Source organism: Oncorhynchus masou, chromosome 2 (genome assembly GCF_036934945.1).
Source record: "Oncorhynchus masou masou isolate Uvic2021 chromosome 2, UVic_Omas_1.1, whole genome shotgun sequence".
In the NCBI taxonomy this organism is placed as follows: domain Eukaryota; kingdom Metazoa; phylum Chordata; class Actinopteri; order Salmoniformes; family Salmonidae; genus Oncorhynchus; species Oncorhynchus masou.
Window position 1 is genome coordinate 19,283,421 of NC_088213.1, and position 24,404 is coordinate 19,307,824.

The 24,404-nt window shown below is 44.5% G+C and overlaps 1 protein-coding gene across 1 annotated transcript in view; it reads right to left on the reverse strand.

Annotated features, from left to right (window-relative positions):
* Positions 1-587: 587 nt before the first annotated feature.
* The window catches only part of tp53bp1 (tumor protein p53 binding protein, 1), a 34,495-nt gene continuing 10,678 nt past the window's right edge, over positions 588-24,404 (reverse strand). Inside the window, 17 exon segments of the mRNA XM_064989721.1 lie at positions 588-1,040; positions 1,376-1,512; positions 2,047-2,243; positions 4,137-4,231; positions 4,899-5,087; positions 6,787-6,939; positions 7,905-8,219; positions 8,982-9,373; positions 10,323-10,493; positions 11,205-11,428; positions 11,567-11,676; positions 11,679-11,718; positions 12,193-12,261; positions 12,568-12,925; positions 16,585-16,689; positions 23,168-23,234; positions 24,035-24,226. Of these exon segments, the coding sequence (XP_064845793.1) occupies positions 844-1,040; positions 1,376-1,512; positions 2,047-2,243; positions 4,137-4,231; positions 4,899-5,087; positions 6,787-6,939; positions 7,905-8,219; positions 8,982-9,373; positions 10,323-10,493; positions 11,205-11,428; positions 11,567-11,676; positions 11,679-11,718; positions 12,193-12,261; positions 12,568-12,925; positions 16,585-16,689; positions 23,168-23,234; positions 24,035-24,226 (3,011 nt within the window). The 3' untranslated portion in view covers positions 588-843.

A 24,404-nucleotide genomic window follows, 5' to 3' on the forward strand; every position in this document is an offset into this window, starting at 1 on the left:
CCTTTTGTGACCAGAAGGATAGTTCCACTTCATCCTCTCATCGAAGTTGTAAACATTGACACCCGCTTTGACACGAGGGGAGGCAGGGCCCATGCATAATTTGCAGGGCCCCACGCAAATTGCGTAGTGCTGCTCGGCTCTGGTGGGGAAAATGCAAAACTGACTCAAGATCAGCGTCTAGGGGGAACTTAACCCTACACACCCCTCAACACTGATACCTGTATTTTGCCTTCCTTTGCAGTTTCTGATTGGGAGAGAAAATGGAGGATGATTTCCAGATGAGGTCTTGAGTAACAAGCGTTCCAGACCATTTATCTTCAAGTCGGATGGAAGGACTTAAATCAGTGTTGTTGCATAACCCCATTGTGTCCTGAAACCTCTTCGTTTCAATGATTATTCTGTATGGTTCCTCTAGCCTGGTCCCAGATCTGTTTGCTCTGTATGAGTTGGCTATACAGCACAAACCGATTTGAGAACAGGCTGTTTCAATCAGATACAAGCTCTGTTACTTACCCTATTGTATAAATTGTAAATACTGTTATCATTGTGTGTGCCTTTTCATGAAGAAACAGACAAATAAACCATCATTAAAATGAAAGTCAGTTTATTATTCCATAAAAACAGACAGGTTAAAACTATATACAGTAGCATGCAATAGAACTGACAATACATTTAACGTGGTTGGCGGTGTGTATGTAGGTACAAGTTGCTCCTAAGCACTGACACAGGGTCAGATATCACCCCTCATAATGGTTATGATTGCGAGTTGGGAAACTGATCCCAGATCTGAGGATAAGGGCATCTTCTACCTACAATAAACCTTTGTGCGAAGGGAGGCTTGGATTAGGATGAGGGTGGGGATGTGTAGTCATGATGATATTGGGGGTTGCTATGGTAACCCAGGCGCTCCCCACAGATCAGACTGTGGATTAGCCACTCGGGCGACACCATGGGTACTTCCTGTGATGTCACACTCTTCAGAACCAATGGCGGACAGGTGCGGTCTGTGACCACCACATCAAACTTGCCCACAGGAATGTCTGTTGACGCAAACATAAGACATGTTATGAAAGCAGACATCCAGAACATGCATTTGTCACTACTCAAGGCTCATGGTCATCTTTTTGGCTTTTACTCTAGAATGTTACCTAGTGATCATCTTGAACTACTTGTTGTGTAGGGATCAAGATTAGAAACATTAGCTTGACAATAATGTAACACAGGAGAACAAAGTGGAAAAGGTGGATTGAACCCGTGACCTTCAGGGCTAATAAGTGTTAGGGGTGTTACCATACAGACACACCAACATGTTTGTTTTGATAGTTAATTTTCAAGCAGTGCTGGGACAGGAGAGCATGTATTGTACTGTACGTACCAGAGCTGTCCTTTTCTGCTTGATGCTGTCTCACAGAGGAAGCTCCACTCATCATCAGCAGCTCAGACCACAGCTCCGCCGGCTCCTCAAATACCAACAGGACCCGCAGGGCCTTAAACGGGCTGCAGCGCGGATGCCTAATCAAAATAAACAAAAGCACTCAATGCATTCCCCTCAGCACCAGGACCATATTCATTCTTGAAGTGTTTTGTTCACTTTGAATGCATGACTCTATAGCCACCGTGGTTATTTGTTTTGACCTGCTGGTCATCTAGGAACATTTGAACACATCTGGCACAAGTACTCTTAAAATCTCCACCTGGTACATCCAGAGGACTGGCCACCCCTCAGAGCCTGGTTCCTCTCTAGGTTTCTTCCTAGGTTCCTGCCTTTCCAGGGAGTTTTTCCTAGCCACTGTGCTTATGCATTGCTTGCTCTAAGGGTTTTTAGGCTGGGTATCTGTAAAGCACTTTGTGACAAATGCTATTGTTAAAAGGGTTTTATAAAATGTGTTTGAGTGATAGACTGTGGATGCCATTATAATAGTAGACTACCAGTGTTTACATTTGTATCACTTGAGGGCCGACTTAAAGTGCCTGCATTAATATTCCTATATGATAGGGACAGGTGTAGTCTGACAATTTTTGGACATAAACAACTACAATCCCCACCATTCCACTATGCGCTCGTCAGGGCCCACTCCGGCGGGCAGCAGGTAGTTCCTGTAGTTGAGCAGCTTGCCCTCCTTGCAACAGTCCCTCACCCAGATGTGAGACACACACGGCACGCCACTGGCCACACACAGCAGGTACTTCCTGGTTCGGCTATGCTGGTCGGTGATCAGCAGGCTCTGATAGGCCGCCTTGCACTGCAGCGGGAGGGAATCACAAGAGAGGACACTTCATGATGGGCAATATTAGAAATTGAATATGTAGAAGGAAAGCTAAACATTGCATTCTTTTAGTGGAACAATTGAGGGAAGAATGCTGAAATGGAACTTGAACCAGGGACCTTTTGTTTACAGAGCAAGTGCACTACCTCCTGTGACATATACAGTAGAAGTCAGAAGTTTACATACACCTTAGCCAAATACATTTAACTCAGTTTTTCACAATTCCTGACATTTAATCCTAGTAAAATTCTGTCTTAGGTCAATTAGGATTCCCACTTTATTTTAAGAATGTGAAATGTCAGAATAATAGTAGAGTGATTTATTTCAGCTTTTATTTCTTTCATCACATTCCCAGTAGGTCAGAAGTTTACATACACTCAATTAGTATTTGGTAGCATTGCCTTTAAATTGTTTAACTTGGGTCAAACACTTTGGGTAGCCTTCCACAAGCTTCCCACAATAAGTTGGGGGGAATTTGGCCCATTCCTCCTAACAGAGCTGGTGGAACTGAGTCAGGTCGCATGCACTTTTATAGTTCTGGTCACAAATTGTCTATGGGATTGAGGTCAGGGCATTGTGATGGCCACTCCAATACCTTGACTTTGTTGTCCTTAAGCCATTTTGCCACAACTTTGGAAGTATGGACAATGACCCCAAGCATTTGGAAGATCCATTTGAGACCAAGCTTTAACTTCCTGACTGATGTCTTGAGATGTTGCTTCAATACATCCACATAATTTTCCTTCCTCATGATGCTATCTATTTTGTGAAGTGCATCAGTCCCTCCTGCAGCAAAGCACCCCCAACAACATGATGCTGCCACCCTCGTGCTTCACGGTTGGGATGGTGTTCTTTGGCTTGCAAGCCTCCCCCTTTTTCCTCCTAACATAACAATGGTCATTATGGCCAAACAGTTCTATTTTTTTTTTCAACAGACCAGAGGACATTTCTTCACAAAGTATGATCTTTGTCCCCATATGCAGTTGCAAACCGTAGTCTGGCTTTTTTTGTGGCAGTTTTGGAGCAGTGGCTTCTTACTTGCTGAGCGGCTTTTCAGGTCATGTCGATATAGGACTCGTTTTATTGTGGATATACTTTTGTATCTGTTTCCTTCAGCATCTTCACAAGGTCCTTTGCTGTTGTTCTGGGATTGATTGGCACTTTTCATCTCTAGAAGACAGAACACGTCTCCTTCTTGAGCAGTATGACTGCTGCGTTGTCCCATGGTGTTTGTTCAGATGAAAGTGGTACCTTCAGGCGTTTGGAAATTGCTCCCAAGGATGAACCAGATTTGTGGAGGTCTACAATTTCTCTTCTGAGGTCTTCGGTGATTTCTTTTGATTTTTCCATGATGTCAAGTAAAGAGGTACTGAGTTTGAAGGTAGGCCTTGAAATACATTCACAGGTACACCTCCAATTATGTCAATTAATTTTCTGGAATTTTCCAAGCTGTTTAAATCCACAATCAACTTAGTGTAGGTAAACTTCTGACCCACTGAAATTGTGATACAGTGAATTATAAGTGAAATCATTTGTCTGTTGGGAAAATGACTTGTGTCATGCACAAAGTAGATATCCTAACCGACTTGCCAAAACTATAGATTGTTAACAAGAAATTTGTGGAGTGGTTGAAAAACAAGTTTATGACTCCAACCTAAGTGTAGGCTTCATCATAAACTTTCAACTTCAACTGTAGGTGCAGAGGATGTACTGTGCCTACATACAGTAATGTCTCCCTACTGTCGCTTCTCTCTCCATATTCCATGAGAACTGACATTGCTGTAGAAGTGTGCTCATAGAAATAGAATTGCAGTGAAATGAGAGGCTTTGTCCCCTCTAGTAATTCTAACTCTGGGTGTTCCATGTCACCTGTTCCTCGTTGAAGTCGTTGAGGATGAAGCCTGCTCCGGCCTCCAGCTGGGTCTCAGTGTAGCGTTTGTGAAAGGGGGCCGTCTGCACATACTCTATTGGAGGGAAAGGACAACATAAAACATGTTAACATACACATCAGAGAGATCTTTAGCTGTCATTTAGATAAACAAAAAAGGATGTCGGTGTGTCTTAAATTAATTAAACACATTTCATTGAGGCTGCACAGACCACTGTGGAAGACCTTTGCCTAAAACTAACCAGATTCCTGGGCAGAATTTTTACTTGAGATCCACACACTCAGTCATTTTTTCTTGCAAGTTTCCCATTGACATCAATTATTAACACCAAAGTCTCAAAGTTAGGATTCCGCCGATTTATGAATATCAGTCAAACTTTAATATTGGAATGAACATCAAATTAGAGACCCCATAATAATTCAAATATAAATGTGGGGCTCCCCCAAAAGACAATGTATAATTTGAACACTGGAATGAACTATCCCTTTAAGGGGTGTTCCACAGTCTGGGAATACACAAGGGTCCCATCCAGAAACGACCCCTGGACCCTATGCTTTATGCATGTGGAGATCTGACTGGATTTGAGAGGTGTTTGCAATTTGATAGTACTATAGCTCCACCCTGTCCTCTGATAGGCCAGATGGAGTTTCACCATATTGCTTATACCAATCAAATCCTCTCCCATCTCCACAAGGGTGTAGGGTTTAGGGGTAGATTTGGGATTGAGCCATAGCCTTCTCACCCTCCTCGCCATCGCTGATTGTCTGGTTGGTCTGGCGGTCGCTCTCTGATGATGCGGTCAGCATGAAGGCAAAGCCCAGGAAGAGAGATGCACTCTGGGGCAGCGGGCCGTGAGTCTCCGCCAGGTCACTATGGTCCCAGGGCAGGTCGGTGCCACTGCCTGAGGTGTTACACACACCAACCCGCTGTCCTGTGGAGAGAAATGAATGGATGGACACATACAGACGCCCAAATCAGAGACACATTAACAGAGAGAAATAAAAGAGAAATAGAGAGACGGCAGAAATTAGAAACAATCAATGAAACAGCTGGAATTGTGTATTTCAAGAGAGAAAAGGTCTATGAAGAAAAAGAGCTTTATAACAGACTGAGGAAGAACACGAACACCACAGTAAAACATCACCAGTGCAGTAAAACATGAGCTTCAGCTCTTCAAACACCACCAGTGCAGTAAAACATGAGCTTCAGCTCTTCAAACACCACCAGTGCAGTAAAACATGAGCTTCAGCTCTTCAAACACCACCAGTGCAAAAACATGGAAAACAGGTTTGAAACACCACCAGTGACACTTCTCTTCAAACACCACCAGTGCAGTAAAACATGAGCTTCAGTCTTCAAACATCACCAGTGCAGTAAAACATGAGATTCAGCTCAAAACAAGTTTTTGGGATCCAGTCTTCAAACACCACCAGTGCAGTAAAACATGGTTCAAAGGAGTGAAAGGTTTATGGAAAGACACCCCTCTAAGCAAATATTCAGTGGATAATATAAAAACACACCTTTCCCTGTTTCCTTTACACATGTGGAAAAACACCAAGTCTATTAGTAGTTATTCACATACCAACTCAGCATAAGGTCCTCTGTCGCTCTGTTGGTAAAGCATGGCACTTGCAACGCCAGGATAGTGGTTTCAATTCCCAGGACCACCCGTTTTAAAGAAAACATTTTTTTAATTTGACCTTTAACTAGGAAAGTCAGTTAAGAACAAATTCTTATTTTCAATGACAGCCTAGGAACAGTGGGTTAACTGCCTTGTTCTTGGGCAGAACGACAGATTTTTTACCTTGTCAGCTCAGGGATTCGATCTTGCAACCTTTCGGTTACTAGTCCAACACTCTACCACCAGGCTACCTGCCACCTCGTACATAAAATGTATGCAGTATGCACGCATGACTAAGTGGCTTTGGATAAAAGCGTCTACTATATGGCATATATTATTATATTATAAGGAGGGTGGTGGTTGCAGTGCACTGTGGTAGTCAAAAATGTCTGTGGGTCTGAATACAAACTCAAACGGCTTTATGACTGGTTATATACTGTAATCTCTATAGAGAGCAGGCAATACTAAGAATACTCTTTACAGAAAATCATTTCAAATATCCAAATCTTTATTTTAAAAAATGGTGTTAAAAAAACATTACATTTTCAATGCGTGCCCTGCTCTTATAGTTCATAATTACATTCATAAAAACTACCAATACTGACTAAAACCAATTGTATTAATAAATAGTTAAAATGTACATTGCAGTAGTCTAAAAATTCTGCACCCCACTGAGACCAATTATGTTAATAAATATAGAAATACATTTCTAGAATGTATAAAATGGCTCCACCTATCCAAACCATCACCAAGGGCTCTCAGTCCACTGTTCTGGGGTAAGGTCTGTATGGTTTGCTCAGTGATCTATGCTCCGAGGTTGAGGTTAGGGCTGTGGCTTAGTGTTAAATAGACTGGGGTTGGAGGTGGGCATTTTAGGTTTTGGGTTGACATTTAAGTTGAACCTAAATGTTAGAGGTTACAGTTGAGAGTTTAGGCTTGGACACAGAGGTTAGGTGTAGGGTCAGGGTTAAGGTATGGTGTCAAGGTTAGGGTGACTTGGTCTCCGTACCGGCTCTGGCTCCCCCTCTGCGGCCTCGCTTAGCCGGGGTCCTGTCCCTGTCCTCAGAGCTGATCAGCTTCCTCTTCCCAGAGGGGCCAGGGGTGAGGGGGCTGGCCCCCCCTGTGATCCCCCTGCGTCTCCTCTTCCCCTCCACCAGGTTATCTGTGGAAGACAGCGCCATAGAATGTACTCATATCTGTGGGGGCGGGCACAGCAATGTCACACGTCATCACACTTGACACGGAAATTACTAACATTTAACCCCACTTCTGTTTGATGAAACACTCAGCAGATTCTTCCTGTATGAAGGAATCACTGTTTTCACAGAGACTTGGGAGTCTTTATCAAGCTATGTGAAACTTAGAGATGACCCAACTCAAACTTAAGAGGAGTAATGTAATATATTTCCTTATTGGGCAGTGTGCACATTATATAATTTTAACATTATCATGCCAACCCAACCTGTACTGTTTTTATTTAACCGGGTAAGTTGACTGAGAACACATTCTCATTTACAGCAACGACCTGGGTAATAGTTACAGGGGAGAGAAGTGGAGATGAATGAGCCAATTGGAAGCTGGGGATGATTAGGTGGTCATGATGGTATGAGGGTCAGATTGGGAATTTAGCCAGGACACCAGGGTTAACACCCCTCCTCTTATAATAAGTGCCATGGGATCTTTTAGTGACCACAGAGTCAGGACACCCGTTTAACATCCCATCCGAAATACTGCACCCTACACAGGGCAATGTCCCCAATCACTGCCCTGGGGCATTGGGATATTTTTTATTATTTTTTTAGACCAGAGAAAAGAGTACCTCCTACTGGCCCTCTTACACCACTTCGTTGCATCTGGTATCCCATCCAGGGACCACCCAGGACCAACCCTGCTTAGCTTCAGAAGCAAGCCAGCAGTGGGATGCTGGGTGGTATGCTACTGTGCTAGTCCCAATCATTTAGTTTCACACGGTCCTTTCCAGAAGAGTTCCAGCAACTATTGTGTTAGCGTAACCAGGCCAGTGCAGTACATCTCGGCTCAGTGTGGAAAGGGTACTTGTGGTTCTTGCCAGGGCACGACTAGATGGTTCTCACTTAGTCAATCCTCAAAGCTTTGTGGTTGTCTTACCCAGGCTGATATCAGAGGCCTTGGCCAGGGGTGTGGAGGGCTCGTAGGGTCCCAGGCCGTACTGTTCTCTCAGCCTGTTGCCTTGCTCCATGGTCAGGATGACAGAACTGCGGCTGTACCACTGCCTCTCTACAGCTGTAGTGGCTGTCGTCTGGCCCTCCCTCTCTACAGCTGTAGTGGCTGTCGTCTGGCCCTCCCTCTCTACAGCTGTAGTGGCTGTAGTCTGGCCCTCCCTCTCTACAGCTGTAGTCTGGCCCTGCTTCTCCACACTGTAGAACAAGTCCTCGCCCTCCTTCTTGTAGTCCTTCACTCGACCTGGGGAGACAAGGCAAAGCCAGAGAAGGGCTGATAAGCAGTCAAATTTGCATCATATCAGCTACATGGAGAAAAACAACAGTCAATTGAAGAGAGACTACAGTACACAGATGTTAACATTCCACTGAAGATCCATTACATTTGTGGAGAGTCAGGATCACCAATGTGCCGGAGCTTCTTTTCCATTTAAAGACAGAATTGGGAAAAGGGCCAACCACATGAAGGGAAATGAGTTTCCAGTGACAGCCTGACCTCTTCTCAGCCATGGGTCTGTGTTGAGACTCGAATTGTCTAATTTTTCTATCCTCCACTCCAAACCCATTCCAACCATTCTCTCTTCTCCTGTCCTCGCCTGTCCTGCGTCCAGATTCTCCACACGTGTTTTCACACTCCCCGTCATGTGTTTAACCATGGGAGAAACTTCCTCCAGTTAATGCTTACACCAAACCAATCATATGCTTTTAAATCCATGTCAGGGATTGTTCAAGTGGAAACTTTGGGAGTGCAAACAATCTGTCCTCTTTTCCCCTTCTCATACCGCTTTCAAAACAACTGGGAACTCTCTGACTTCCGACTTTATTGCTTTCAAAACTACTGGGAACGAGGAAAGAAAACGAGCTTGGACTGGGAAAAATCTATTTGAACGGTCATTCCAACTCAGGTCTCTTTCTAGAGCTCCGACTTTCCGACCTGAAGATCACTGACGTCATGATTTGACATCATATTTTTCAGAATTCCCAGTTGTTTTGAACGCAGAATCACCTGTGCTGAAGTACTCGTCCTCCAGCAGTGCCGTGACCTCAGTGTCCAGGGGGATGGGGTCGCACAGCAGGATGTCCTTGCCCGTGACCTCGCACTCATAGCTGTCATCGAAGAGCAGCCGGTAACGCCCCTCACCCAGGTCCTTGGTGATGCGGCCTGAGTAGAAGTAGCCGTTGCTGGACCACTTGGCCACCACGCGAAGCCCCACGAAGCTGCTCCCAGCTGGGCTGCTTTCATCTTGGGAAATGGTGGTGAGGAGAGACGTGGAGGAGTGGCTTGGGACCACTGGGCTGTCTGGGATGTGCGGGGTGGGACACAGGCGGGTGTAGGGCTCATCCTCGGAGGAGGACAGTGGTTGGCCGCGGGCATTGGCACGAGGGACGCCGGCACCCCTGAGAGAGTCAATAGGACAAAGAGCACCATCAACATTTTGAACATTACAGACATATGTTTAGAAACGTTATGTAAAGAATAGATCAGCGTTACTCCTCCATTGGAACAGACCAGTCATGTTCTATATACTGCACATTTCTTCAAGTAGTGCTTTAAAGTTTGGGCTCCTTTTAGTCAATAAGAAACATACATGTTAGACAGGGACAGCTGTGTTGCATTGAGATGATTAGTGAAGACAGGAAAAGGAGACAGCTGTGTTGCATTGAGATGATTAGTGAAGACAGGAAAAGCAGACAGCTGTGTTGCATTGAGATGATTAGTGAAGACAGGAAAAGGAGACAGCTGTGTTGCATTGAGATGATTAGTGAAGACAGGAAAAGGAGACAGCTGTGTTGCATTGAGATGATTAGTGAAGACAGGAAAAGCAGACAGCTGTGTTGCATTGAGATGATTCGTGAAGACAGGAAAAGGATAATGTCAGCAGGGACCCTGTGGGATTGGAGAGACAATGGTCTGGAACAAATACCTGGGCTACTGCAGCTCTCTAGAAACAGCAGGATGGAGGATACTTGTTCTAAAGCTAGGAACCCAAAATGTTCCATTTCTGTACTCAATTCTAAGGTTTCATTAAACTATCTCAGTGTCTCATCTCAGGTTGACTTGTTTTCAAAATGGAAGCCTAAAGGTTGGAAAAAATGTACACGCACCCACACGTTTTAGAATGCTGAATGATGTCGGGAAGCAACCAACTCCCATGCGTCCATGCGTTGCACACCGGTTGAATCGCGTTAATTACTATTTTGGGAAGGCACAATTGGCTACGTACGTGCTGGCGTGGCTGTAGTTGTGTTTGTTCATGCACCTAATGTCTGCTTTTGATGATGTCACTAGGTGTTTCTGAAACTCTGACCCACTACAGCTCCAGTGGCGTCCCTAGACAGGGCTCACCTGGACAGGGGTGAGCGGGACGGAGGTCTGCCCCTCCTGGCTCTTCCGCGGGACGTCAATGGAGTGAAGGCCCGTGACCCATGGAGTCCTTGAACTCTCTCTCTCATGAACTCTGACCCTGCCGTTTGACCCCTGTGGCCCCTCTGCTGTGGCCCACTCCCCCTCCTGGGGCTGCAGACAGAGAGGAGAGGGACAGGGAAGGATGAATCATCCCATAAAAGCTGAACTAAGGTCAGTTTTATATTTTTCCTTATGATGGTTGAGGTTAGGGTTGGGGAGGGTTAGCTGATCCTAGATCTATGCCCAGGCCAAGTTCTACCAAGAGAAGGACGGTCAGTACAGCAGAAATGGGGCAGCTGATGGATACCCCTATTGTGACTATATGGGTTGGTCCATCTAGGGGAGCAGTTGTGGATAACTTATCTGGGTGTTGGGTTGGGGGGTTGTGGCGGAGGGGTAGTTAGACAGTGGACAAAGTCAAAGACTGACATATGCATGCATACCTGTCAACACGTAAGAGTGGTTAAAAGCATAGACATAGAATGTCACTTCTAGTAATTCTATTTCTATGGTTAAGAGGTTACTTAGATACTGAACCCGTTTAGTATAGGAATTATTTTGTTTCTCTGATGTTTGTTGTTGACAGGTGTGAAAATGTGCATGCAAAGACAGAGATTAAGACTAAGAAATACGCACAATAAATAGTGTTAGAGCATGGATATAGATCATGTTACAGAAGACTATACTGAGGGCCACTCATTACAAGAAGGCAGAAGGCAGTCACTAGACGGAAAAGGTCAATTCAGATCAGGAAATTAACTGCATGCATCATAAATATAAATAAAAATACAATCCAATTCAAACCCATGTCCATTACAATACCTGGCAGACTTGGCCCCTCGGCTGGGCGGCATGATAAACTCGGGGCCCCTCTGGGCAGGACCCGTGACTATGCTGGTGCCCCCGGAGCTGTGCTGCAGGCTGGAAGCTTTGGAGGACAGAGAGCTGACATCACCCAGGTCACCGGAGGTCATGGAGCTGCCGGTGCGACACGGAGAGATGTCGCTTTCCAACACACGGCTGTCCACCACCGGCTCCTCTGACTCCTGAGGAAGAGAACACACACACACACACACACACACACACACACACACACACACACACACACACAGCAACAATGAGGTGTAATCAATGCCAAAAAGAAAGAGTTGAAAGGTCTATGAGCTAAATGGCTTGGTCCCCACCTCAGTGACCTTACAGTCCACCTCTCTCCCGTCCTCGTAGTACACGTCTGTGATGATGCGTGTGACCGTCGTCCGCACTTCCTGAATGGTCCGCACGTGTCTGCGATGGGCGGACCAGCAGCTGCCCTCGAGGGTGGGGTCTCTGGCTCGCCCTGTCACACAGAAGGGGGTGGAGTTAACCCTTGATCCTCAGAATGTGTTCTTCACTTACACTCATCAGGGGCTGTATGTATCAAGTATCTCAGAGCAGAAGTGCTGATCTAGTATCATTTGTGCCTCAGAGATCATAATGAATAAGATTACATGGGCAGGTTGGACCAGATCCTAGATCAGCACCCCTGAGACGTTTGATACATTCAGCCCTTGATCTGCTACAAGGTCACTCCAGTTTTATATTCTGTCAGAGATAAAATCATAAAATACAATAAGCAATTGTCAATTTATGAATTTAATTTCAAACAGGATGCCAATCTTGATCTGCTAACCGTTAAGGAGTAGGGGCTAGCAGAAGGGACAATGGTTGTTTCTGTTATTCGGACATGTTATTATTGTTCCATTTTGACATTGGACAGGAGGACAGGAGGTATGAGAAGGACAGGAGGTATGAGGTAACTAAGGACCCTTACGCTGGCTGCTGGAGACCTGGGGCCAGCCGCTTCAAAACTGGTCTGCTGAAACGCCACTCTCTGACAAAGCTAGAGTCAGAGAGGAGGAAGCAAAAGGACACGAGACAAGCAAGGTTGGATGAAGAGAGTGTAAGAAAGAGGGAGGGGGGGCGACAAAACAGCAGGACATGAGACAGGCAAGGTGGATGAAGGGAGTGAGAGAGAAACAACAAAACAGGAGAACATGAGACAAGCAAGATTGATGAAAAGAAAGAGAGAGAACAAGGGGGGGAAATGTTGGTTAGGCTAGAAGAATAACGGACAGGAATCTCATCACTTTCTATCCCCTTGCAATATGATCAACCATCTCCTTGTAGCTAACCCAGTGGCTCTTACCTTACTGGGTGAACTGGGAGAGATGGTGTTGTCAAAGCTTGTCTGCTGGGACACGGCCCTCTGTCTGATGGCAGCGGCTCTGGTGGGGGTGGATGGCTCCGGGGGCCCACACGGCTCTCGATCCCCAGCTGCGGTGCCTTTTTGTGGTGTTTTCACTGCTGGACGGCCTGGGGTGGATGGTTCAGCAGGAGGCTCTTTCTCTCTGAGCCCCAATGGCAACGTATGCTTCACTTCCTGGCGGGGGCTGAAGAGGGGCTCGGATTGGCTGTTGGGGAGGCTGATGCATTCCAGGGAGAGAGAGGGGATGGAGGGTATTTGGGAGCTTTTCTGCTGTGAGGGCGAGCTGAACAGTTCCCCTCTGTGAAAGGTGAGAGAGACATTTCATATGTCAATGGCACAATCAACCACTTTCATTGTGTGGTGAGCGTTCAAGAGCCAAAATGGCTGCCGTGCATCACCCAGAGGGGCGCTACACATGGATGGGGTGAGTCCCTACATTGTAAAGCACTTTCAGGACTAATAGAAATACATGTATGCACATATAAATATACCGTGCCTTCAGAAAGTATTCATATCCCTTAAATTATTCCACATGTTGTTGTGTTACAGCCGGAAATAAAAATGCATTAAATACATTTGTTTTCTCACCCATCTACACACAATACTCCATAATGACAAAGCGGAAACATATTTTTTTTTTTTTTACTTTTGAAAATTAAATACAGACAGCTCTCATTTACATAAGTACTCACACCCCTGAGTCAATACTTTGTAGAAGCACTGTTGGAAGTGATTACACCTGGATTGTGCAACATTTGCCTATTATTATTTTCATAATTCTTCAAGCTCCGTCAAATTGGTTGTTGATCATTGCTAGACAACCATTTTCAGGTCTTGCCGTAGATTTAAGTCAGAACTGTAACTCGGCCACTCAGGAACATTCACTCTCTTCTTGGTAAGCAACTCCGATGTAGATTTGGCCTTGTATTTTAGGTTATTGTCCTGCTAAAAGGTGAATTCATCTCCCAGTGTCTGGTGGAAAGCAGACTGAACCAGGTTTCCTCTAGGATTTTCCCTGTGCTTAGCTTCATTACGTTTACTTTTATCCTGAAACTCCCCAGTCCTTAAGCATACCCATAACAGCCAGCACTATGCCTGAAATAGAGTGGTACTCAGTAATGTGTTGTATTGGATTTGCCCCAAACATATCACTTTGTATTCAGGACAAAAAGTGAATTGCTTTGCCACATTTTTAGCAGTATTACTTTAGTACCTTGTTGCAAAGAGGATGCATGTTTTGGAATATTTTAATTCTGTACAGGCTTCCTTTTTTTCACTCTGTCATTTATGTTAGTATTGTGGAGTAGCTACAATGTTGTTGATCCATCCTCAGTTTTCTATCACAGCCATGAAACTAACTGTTGTAAAGTCACCATTGGCCTCACCATGGTGAAATCCCTGAGCGGTTTCCTTCCTCTCCGGAAACTGAGTTAGGAAGGACAGCTATATCTTTGTAGTGACTGGATGTATTGATACACCATCCAAAGTGTAATGAATAACTTCACCAGGCTCAAAGGGATATTCAATGTCTGCTTTTTTTCTTTCTTTTTTTACCCATCTACCAATAGGTGACCTTGGCGAGGCATTGGAAAACCTCCCTGGTGGTTGAATCTGTCTGAAATGTTATGAGGGACCTTACAGACAATTGTATGAGTGGGGTACAGAGATGAGGTAGTCATTTGGCCCTGTCCGGGGGTGTCCTCGGATGGGGCCACAGTGTCTCCTGACCCCTCCTGTCTCAGCCTCCAGTATTTATGCTGCAGGAGTTTATGTGTCGGGGGGCTAGGGTCAGTTTGTTATATCTGGAGTACTTCTCCTGTCCTATGTGAATTTAAGTGTGCTCTCTCAAATTCTCTCTTTCTTTCTCTCTCTCGGAGGACCTGAGCCCTAGGACCATGCCTCAGGACTACCTGACATGATGACTCCTTGCTGTCCCCAGTCCACCTGGCCGTGCTGCTGCTCCAGTTTAAACTGTTCTGCCTTATTATTATTGGACCATGCTGGTCATTTATGAACATTTGAACATCTTGGCCATGTTCTGTTATAATCTCCACCCGGCATAGCCAGAAGAGGACTGGCCACTCCACATAGCCTGGTTCCTCTCTAAGTTTCTTCCTCGGTTTTGGCCTTTCTAGGGAGTTTTTCCTAGCCACCGTGCTTCTACACCTGCATTGCTTGCTGTTTGGGGTTTTAGGCTGGGTTTCTGTACAGCACTTTGGAGATATCAGCTGATGTACAAAGGGCTATATAAAAAAATGTTTTTTTTTTGATTTGATTAAAAATTATGTTCACCACTATTATTGCACACAGAGTGAGTCCATGCAACTTATGTGACTTGTTCAGCACATTTTTACTCCTGAACTTATTTAGGCTTTCCATAACAAAGGGGTTGAATACTTATTGATTCAAGACATTTCAGCTTTTCATTTTTAATGAATTTGTTAAAATGTAAAAAGTCAGAATTCCCCTTTGACATTATGGGCTGGTGACAAAAAAATACACATTTAATTAATTTGAAATTCAAGCTGTAACACAACATAATGTGGAGAAAGTCAAGGGGTTTGAATACGTTCTGAAGGCAATGTATATAAACTTATAGAACGGCTGATATCATCCTTTGCCAAATGTTAATAAAGGTTTCAATATTGCCTCTGTAGTCCTGTACTGGTAGGACCGAGAAGCAGGTCCAACTAGGGCTGTGGTGTGTTGTGTGGACACCTTGAAAAAGACCTTGTTATAACACCTCGACAGGACAAAACCAAACAGAGCCTCCATCTCTCTAAGGGGGCATGAATGGTACCCAAAATAGCAGAGAAGTAGGTCTCTCTCACACGCGCACACACACTCAACCTACTTCCTGAATTCTAAAGATATACCAGGACAGGTAGAGTGCTATCAAGGTCAAATGGACACAAGATTGGAGCAGACAATTAATGTCCCTTGTTTATCTCAATCGGACATACCGTGAAACTTTAATTAATAGCATGGGTGTTTATTTGCTTAAAATCACTCAACACAACAGGCGCTTATTAGAGACAGGCGACTATTTGAGCTAAACAACTAATTCCTTAATAATGCACACAGCTTTTGCTCACTTGCACAGTTAATTCACTTCTAGCATTTTAATACATGTTCTTCATTTTCTGCACTAATGTGTTATCATTTACACACTGTCACATTTCTGTCTGTATGCCTCTATTTTGAGAAAAAATAAAAATTATAATTATTCTCCTATTTGACTGTGCAATTTTGGCAGTTCTTACTTTCGCCACTAGTGTGCGATCAGACGATTTCTAGGGTTCTGTACTCCAGAAGTTGACTGTTTTCGTGCTTGCCAGTTAGCTAGCAGTTCTTAGCTGTTAGCAGCCAACGGCTAGCAGTTTCTTACTGCTGATAAAAACAGATGACTGACATAAATTTTTCTAGTCGTTACTGAATTATTCAATGTAACAAATCAAACATGAAACCTTGTAAATAAGTCATCGTAACCTTGTAAACAATTCATTTATAGACCCAGCGTTTATTTGCTGAAATGTGTGCCACTGCCCGGCTTTTAAAATGGACAAGCTGCTATTTGAGACTAGATTTAATGGAAGTTTTACAAGACTTTAAAACAGATGGGATACTCTGAGGCCACAATAGACATTAGGCTTGTGTTACTACTAGGCTCTCATTTCAGCCAGCAGGGGGAGCTATTATACTGGGAATCAACTGACTATACTTCAGGTTGGCACCAAATGCTCAGAGACAAACCTTAGTTTTTGAAGGCGTGCTGAAAAGAACTATCCTTATCATGCAACCGAAGAGATCAGTCCGAAACTGGGAGGTAGCCTACAATCCAAATTTGTCCACTAAGAAACGCTAATTTTAAGGTTTGCATTGCGCAACATTTTTAAAATGTTGTGCCACACTGACCTGATGAACACAACCCATGTCAGAGGCCATACGCGTTGTTACCTGACAGGGGTTCCAGGGTCACTGGGATGGGCCTCGGCCTGGTCCTCCATCACCTGTCTGTGGGCCTCCCTCACCCTGCTGAACACGGAGGGGCTGGGCAGGGGGCTGGGGACAGGGACACTGGTCATAAACAAGCCAATAGTATGTCATGAAATTGCCTTGCAATGCAGTATTCTCCATTTCCTTGGGGAAGAACAGAAATGTGTCTTTATACTAGAACCAAAACCCCTGAGACACACACGCGGAGACACCCTGAGCAGTCCCTTACTAGAAGGCAAAACAGCAGGAGTCGGCATCTAGGATAAGGACACCAGCAACCCCTCAGCGAATTCAAAACTACTTTCATAACCCGAGTGTCAACTCAACTGTGCATGGTAAAAGGATGAGCACTCACCACTCACCCAGAGACGGCGCTCCTAGTGGCTGGAGACTAATGCAGGGAAACTTAAATCAGTTCCACCAAATTTCTATCAACATGTTAAATGTGCAACCAGAGGGGAAAACAATTCTAGATCACCTGTACTCCACACACAGAGGCATGTACCAAGCTCTCCCTCCATTTGGTAAATCTGACCACAACTTTATCCTCCTGATTCCTGCTTACAAGCAAAAATTAAAGCAGGTAACACCAGTGACTCAGTCTATAAAAAAAAGTGGTCAGATGAAGCAAATGCTAAACTACAGGACTGTTTTGCTATCACAGACTGGAACATGTTCCGGGATTCTTCCAATGGCATTGAGGAGCACACCACATCAGTCACTGGTTTTATCAATAAGTGCATCGAGGACGTTGTCCCCAGTGACTGTACGTACATACCCCAAAGGGAAGCCATGGATTAAAGGCAACATTCGCACTGAGCTAAAGGGTAGAGCTGCCGCTTTTCAAGGTACGGGACTCTAACCCGGAAGCTTACAAGAAATCCTGCTATGCCCTACAACAAACCATCAAACAGGCAAAGTGTCAATACAGGGCTAAGATTGAATCATACTACACCGGCTCCGACACTCGTCTTATGTGGCAGGGCCTGCAAACTATTACAGATTACAAAGGGAAGCACAGCTGCGAGCTGCCCAGTGACACAAGCCTACCAGACAAGCTAAATCACTTCTATGCTCGCGTCGAGGCATGCAACACTGAGGCATGCATGAGAGCATCAGCTGTTCCGGACGACTGTGTGATCACGCTCTCCGTAGCCGACGTGAGCAAGACCTTTAAACAGGTCAACATACACAAGACTGCGGGGCCAGACGGTTTACCAGGACGTGTGCTCCGGGCATGTGCTGGCCAACTGGCAGGTGTCTTCACTAACATTTTCAACATGTCCCTGATTGAGTCTGTAATACAAACATGTCTCAAGCAGACCATCATACTCCCTGTGCCCAAGATCACAAAGGCAACCTGCCTAAACGACTACAGACCCGTAGCACTCACGTCCATAGCCACAAAGTGCTTTGAAAGGTTGGTAATGGCTCACATCAACACCATTATCCCAGAAACCTTAGACCCACTCCAATTTGCATACCACCCAAACAGATCCACAGATGATACCATCTCTATTGCACTCCACACTGCCCTTTCCCACCTGGACAAAAGGAACACTTACAGTGCCTTTCAGTGCAGCAAACTCTCTCCAGAAGTTCAGTGAGGATCTCTGAATGATCCAATGTTGACCTAAATGACTAATGATGATAAATACAATCCACCTGTGTGTAATCAAGTCTCCGTATAAATGCACCTGCACTGTGATAGTCTCAGAGGTCCGTTTAAAAGCGCAGAGAGCATCATGAAGAACAAGGAACACACCAAGCAGGTCCGAGATACTGTTGTGAAGAAGTTTAAAGCCGGATTTGGATACAAAAAGATTTCCCAAGCTTTAAACATCCCAAGGAGCACTGTGCAAGCGATAATATTGAAATGGAAGGAGTATCAGACCACTGCAAATCTACCAAGACCTGGCCGTCCCTCTAAACATTCAGCTCATACAAGGAGAAGACTGATCAGAGATGCAGCCAAGAGGCCCATGATCACTCTGGATGAACTGCAGACATCTACAGCTGAGGTGGGAGACTCTGTCCATAGGACAACAATCAGTCGTATATTGCACAAATCTGGCCTTTATGGAAGAGTGGCAAGAAGAAAGCCATTTCTTAAAGATATCCATAAAAAGTGTTGTTTAAAGTTTGCCACAAGCCACCTGGGAGACACATCAAACATGTGGTAGAAGGTGCTCTGGTCAGATGAAACCAAAATTGAACTTTTTGGCAACAATGCAAAACGTTATGTTTGGCGTAAAAGCAACACAGCGCATCACCCTGAACACACCATCCCCACTGTCAAACATGGTGGTGGCAGCATCATGGTTTGGGCCTGCTTTTCTTCAGCAGGGACAGGGAAGATGGTTAAAATTGATGGGAAGATGGATGGAGCCAAATACAGGACCATTCTGGAAGAAAACCTGATGGAGTCTGCAAAAGACCTGAGACTGGGACAGAGATTTGTCTTCCAACAAGACAATGATCCAAAACATAAAGCAAAATCTACAATGGAATGGTTCAAAAATAAACATATCCAGGTGTTAGAATGGCCAAGTCAAAGTCCAGACCTGAATCCAATCGAGAATCTGTGGAAAGAACTGAAAACTGCTGTTCACAAATGCTCTCCATCCAACCTCACTGAGCTCGAGCTGTTTTGCAAGGAGGAATGGGAAAAAATGTCAGTCTCTCGATGTGCAAAACTGATAGAGACATACCCCAAGCGACTTACAGCTGTAATCGCAGCAAAAGGTGGCGCTACAAAGTATTAACTTAAGGGGGCTGAATAATTTTGCACGCCCAATTTTTCAGTTTTTGATTTGTTAAAAAAGTTTGAAATATCCAATAAATGTCGTTCCACTTCATGATTGTGTCCCACTTGTTGTTGATTCTTCACAAAAAAATACAGTTTTATATCTTTATGTTTGAAGCCTGAAATGTGGCAAAAGGTCGCAAAGTTCAAGGGGGCCGAATACTTTCGCAAGGCACTGTATGTGAGAATGCTATTCATTGACTACAGCTCAGCATTCAACACCATAGTACCCTCAAAGCTCATCACTAAGCTAAGGATCCTGGGACTAAACACCTCCCTCTGCAACTGGATCCTGGACTTCCTGACGGGACGCCCCCAGGTGGTAAGGGTAGGTAGCAACACATCTGCCACGCTGATCCTCAACACTGGAGTTCCACAGGGGTGCGTGCTCAGTCCCCTCCTGTACTACCTGTTCACCCACGACTGCATGGCCAGGCACGACTCCAACACCATCATTAAGTTTGCAGATAACACAACAGTGAACACCTGATCACCGACAACGACGAGCCTATAGGGAGGTCAGAGACCTTACCGGGTGGTGCCAAAATAACAACCTATCCCTCAACATAACCAAGACTAAGGAGATGATTGTGGACTACAGGAAAAGGAGGACCGAGCACGCCCCCATTCTCATCGACGGGGCTGTAGTGGAGCAGGTTCCTCGGTGTCCACATCAACAACAAACTAGAATGGTCCAAACACACCAAGACAGTCGTGAAGAGGGCAAGACAAAGCCTATTCCCCCTCAGGAAACTAAAAAGATATGGCATGGGTCCTCAAATCCTCAAAAGGTTCTACAGCTGCAACATCGAGAGCATCCTGACTGGTTGCATCACTGCCTGGTACGGAAATTGCTCGGCCTCTGCCCGCAAGGCACTTTCAGAGGGTAGTGCATACGGCCCAGTACATCACTGGGGCTAAGCTGCCTGCCATCCAGGACCTCTACACCAGGCGGTGTCAGAGGAAGGCCCTAAAAATTGTCAAAGACCCCAGCCACTCCAGTCATAGACTGTTCTCTCTACTACCGCATGGCAAGCGGTACCGAAGTGCCAAGTCTATACCCCAAGCCATAAGACTCATGAACAGGTAATTACATTTTACATTTAAGTCATTTAGCAGACGCTCTTATCCAGAGCAACTTACAAATTGGTGAATTCACCTTCTGACATCCAGTGGAACAGCCACTTTACAATAGTGCATCTAAATCATTAAGGGGGGGGGGGGGGTGAGAAGGATTACTTATCCTATCCTAGGTATTCCTTGAAGGTATCCTTGAAGAGGTGGGGTTTCAGGTGTCTCCGGAAGGTGGTAATCAAATGGCTACCCGGACTATTTGCATTGTGTGCCACCCCCCAAACCCTCTTTTTACGCTGCTACTACTCTCTGTTTATCATATATGCATAGTCACTTTAACTACAGTGGGGCAAAAAAGTATTTAGTCAGCCACCAATTGTGCAAGTTCTCCCACTTAAAAAGATGAGAGAGGCCTGTAATTTTCATCATAGGTACACTTCAACTAGGACAGACAAAATGAGAAAAAAAATCCAGAAAATCACATTGTAGGATTTATTTATGAATTTATTTGCAAATTATGGTGGACAATAAGTATTTGGTCAATAACAATATCTCAATACTTGAGGTCAAAGGTTTTCTGTAAGTCTTCACAAGGTTTTCACACACTGTTGCTGGTATTTTGGCCCATTCTTCCATGCAGATCTCCTCTAGAGCAGTGATGTTTTGGGGCTGTTGCTGGGCAACACGGACTTTCAACTGAAATGCTTCTTATGAAGCCAGTCCTTCATTGCCCGGGCAGTGTGTTTGGGATCATTGTCATGCTGAAAGACTCAGCCACGTTTCATCTTCAATGCCCTTGCTGATGGAAGGAGGTTTTCACTCAAAATCTCACGATACATGGCCCCATTCATTCTTTCCTTTACACGGATCAGTCGTCCTGGTCCCTTTACAGGAAAACAGCCCCAAAGCATGATGTTTCCACCCCCATGCTTCACAGTAGGTATGGTGTTCTTTGGATGCAACTCAGCATTCTTTGTCCTCCAAACACGACAAGTTGAGTTTTTACCAAAAAGTTATATTTTGGTTTCATCTGACCATATGACATTCTCCCAATCTTCTTCTGGGTCATCCAAATGCTCTCTAGCAAACTTCAGACGGGCCTGGACATGTACTGGTTTAAGCAGGGGGACACGTCTGGCACTGCAGGATTTGAGTCCCTGGCGGCGTAGTGCGTTACTGATGGTAGGCTTTGTTACTTTGGTCCCAGCTCTCTGCAGGTCATTAACTAGGTCCCCCTGTGTGGTTCTGGGATTTTTGCTCACCGTTCTTGTGATCATTTTGACCCCACGGGGTGAGATCTTGCGTGGAGCCCCAGATCGAGGGAGATTATCAGTGGTCTTGTATGTCTTCCATTTCCTAATAATTGCTCCCACAGTTGATTTCTTCAAACCAAGCTGCTTACCTATTGCAGATTCAATCTTCCCAGCCTGGTGCAGGTCTACAATTTTGTTTCTGGTGTCCTTTGACAGCTCTTTGGTCTTGGCCATACTGGAGTTTGGAGTGTGACTGTTTGAGGTTGTGAACAGGTGTCTTTTATACTGATAACAAGTTCAAACAGGTGCCATTAATACAGGTAACGAGTTGAGGACAGAGGAGCCTCTTAAAGAAGAAGTTACAGGTCTGTGAGAGCCAGAAATCTTGCTTGTTTGTAGGTGACCAAATACTTATTTTCCACGATGATTTGCAAATAAATTCATTAAAAATTCTACAATGTGATTTTCTGGAATTTTTTCTCTCATTTTGTCTGTCATAGTTGAAGTGTACCTATGATGAAAATTACAGGCCTCTCTCATCTTTTTAAGTTGGAGAACTTGCACAATTGGTGGCTGACTAAATACTTTTTTGCCCCACTGTATATATTCATGTACATACTACCTCAATTGGGCCGACCAACCAGTGCTCCTGCACATTGGCTAACCGGGCTATCTGCATTGTGTCCTGCCACCCACCAACCCGTTTTACACTACTGCTACTCTCTGTTCATCATATATGCATAGTCACTTTAACCATATGTACATACTACCTCAATCAGCCTGACTAACCGGTGTCTGTATGTAGCCTCGCTACTGTATATAGCCTGTCTTTTTACTATTGTTTTATTTCTTTACCTACCTATTGTTCACCTAACACCTTTTTTGCACTATTAGTTAAAGCCTGTAAGTAAGCATTTCACTGTAAGGTCTACACCTGTTGTATTCGACGCACGTGACAAACTTTGGTTTAATTTGATTCAAACCATGGAAACCAAATGACCTGACAAAGTCAGGTAATACATGTATACGTAAATACATTTAAATATATGCAAATACATGCAAATGTCAGCCATGATCATTCACTGACGGTTGTAACATACTCTATTAAGCATCTTTGTATATATACACATTATTCTATAATATTCTCAACAGTGCTCTAATTTGGGGTACAGAATTGTGAACAAAAAGGCATCCCAGTATGAAAAAAGTATGAAAATGTATGCACACACAATACTGTAAGTGGCTCTGGATAAGAGCGTCTGCTAAATGACTAAAATGTAAACAAAATAACATTAAATGAAGCTGAATCATGATAATGAGATGTAAAAATCCATTTGGGACACAGTCAAATCCCAGGCAGGGGAAAAAGCCTGAAATCGGGCTGCCTTGCATAGAAACCAAAGCGGGTTACCTGGTTACAGCCTTGACAACGGTGGTAACCTTGGAGACAGAGCCTTCCTCGTCTGATTGCGGTGGCTCTGGGAGGAAAAGAAAAGTGCTTAATTTGGTGTTTTGGGGGGTTGAACAAAAGAAATAAACAAACAAACTGACACGTCTATTCTTGCAGTAAAGGTGTGAGAGTCAGCAGATGTCACATTTCTATACATCAATGGATACGCTTCAGTAGTCATATGAAACCCTTTTAATTCTATGTACACAGTTGTTGGATATTGTTTAATGCTGTTTGCATTTTCTATGGACCACCGTACCATCTGAAAGATAGTCCCTTGTCCCTCCATGGTATCAACACACAGATTCACAAGAAAATAACATACAGATGTCTTGAACATCCATAGGCAAACAAAAAGGTCACATACAAGGTCATATCATGTTTATAAGCAGGCATTGGAATATAAACCATTATAACAGCTATAATTCCTATTCCATTGGTAATAACATGGTAACCCAGCAGGCCTTAATGAGGAATGTTATTTTTCTTGTCTTTTGTAGGTTCTAAACAGACCAAACACTTAGATAATGACACCATAATGTCTTTGTATTGTGGATCTTTATTTGATTGTCATGTTTCCCCCACAGCTCCCTCTGCTGGGATCTCCACTGGGCCAGTACTGACTGGCAATTTAGAATTACACCCACCTGTGTGGTCTTGTTGTGACATTGATTGCCATTGCCTTGCACGCTGAAGGGCTCATACCCCAAACGTTCGTGCGGCAATAAAAATTTAAATTTAAGTTTATTTACCGGAGTGCTGTCCTATTTCTGTTCTTTGAATAATGTGGTAATAACACATTAATAATCGGCCTATAACAGCTCTTACTCTGCAGGCTGAAGTGTTCTGAGCTGCCCTCCTCCACAGGGGTCACCAGCTTCATCCGCAAACTCAGTTTCCCATCAGCCCCGTCGGCCGTGTCCTCGCCACTCTCCCCCGCCGTGATTTCACTGGTCGCCATCGCCGTCTCCGTGGAAACATCACCCACCGCCACGGACTTCTCAGAGAAGGAAGTCATGTCTGAGGAAAACAAAAAGTGCCAACGACCACCACGATGTAATCTGGCTCAGATTAGAGCCTCTCTGGGGGATCCTACTAGCGAACCATGATATTGGAATGATGAGGTGACTGGGAGAACAACTCTGTTTGTGTAAAGGGGGTGGGTGCGACAAAGAGAGAGAGTATGTGTGTGTGTGTA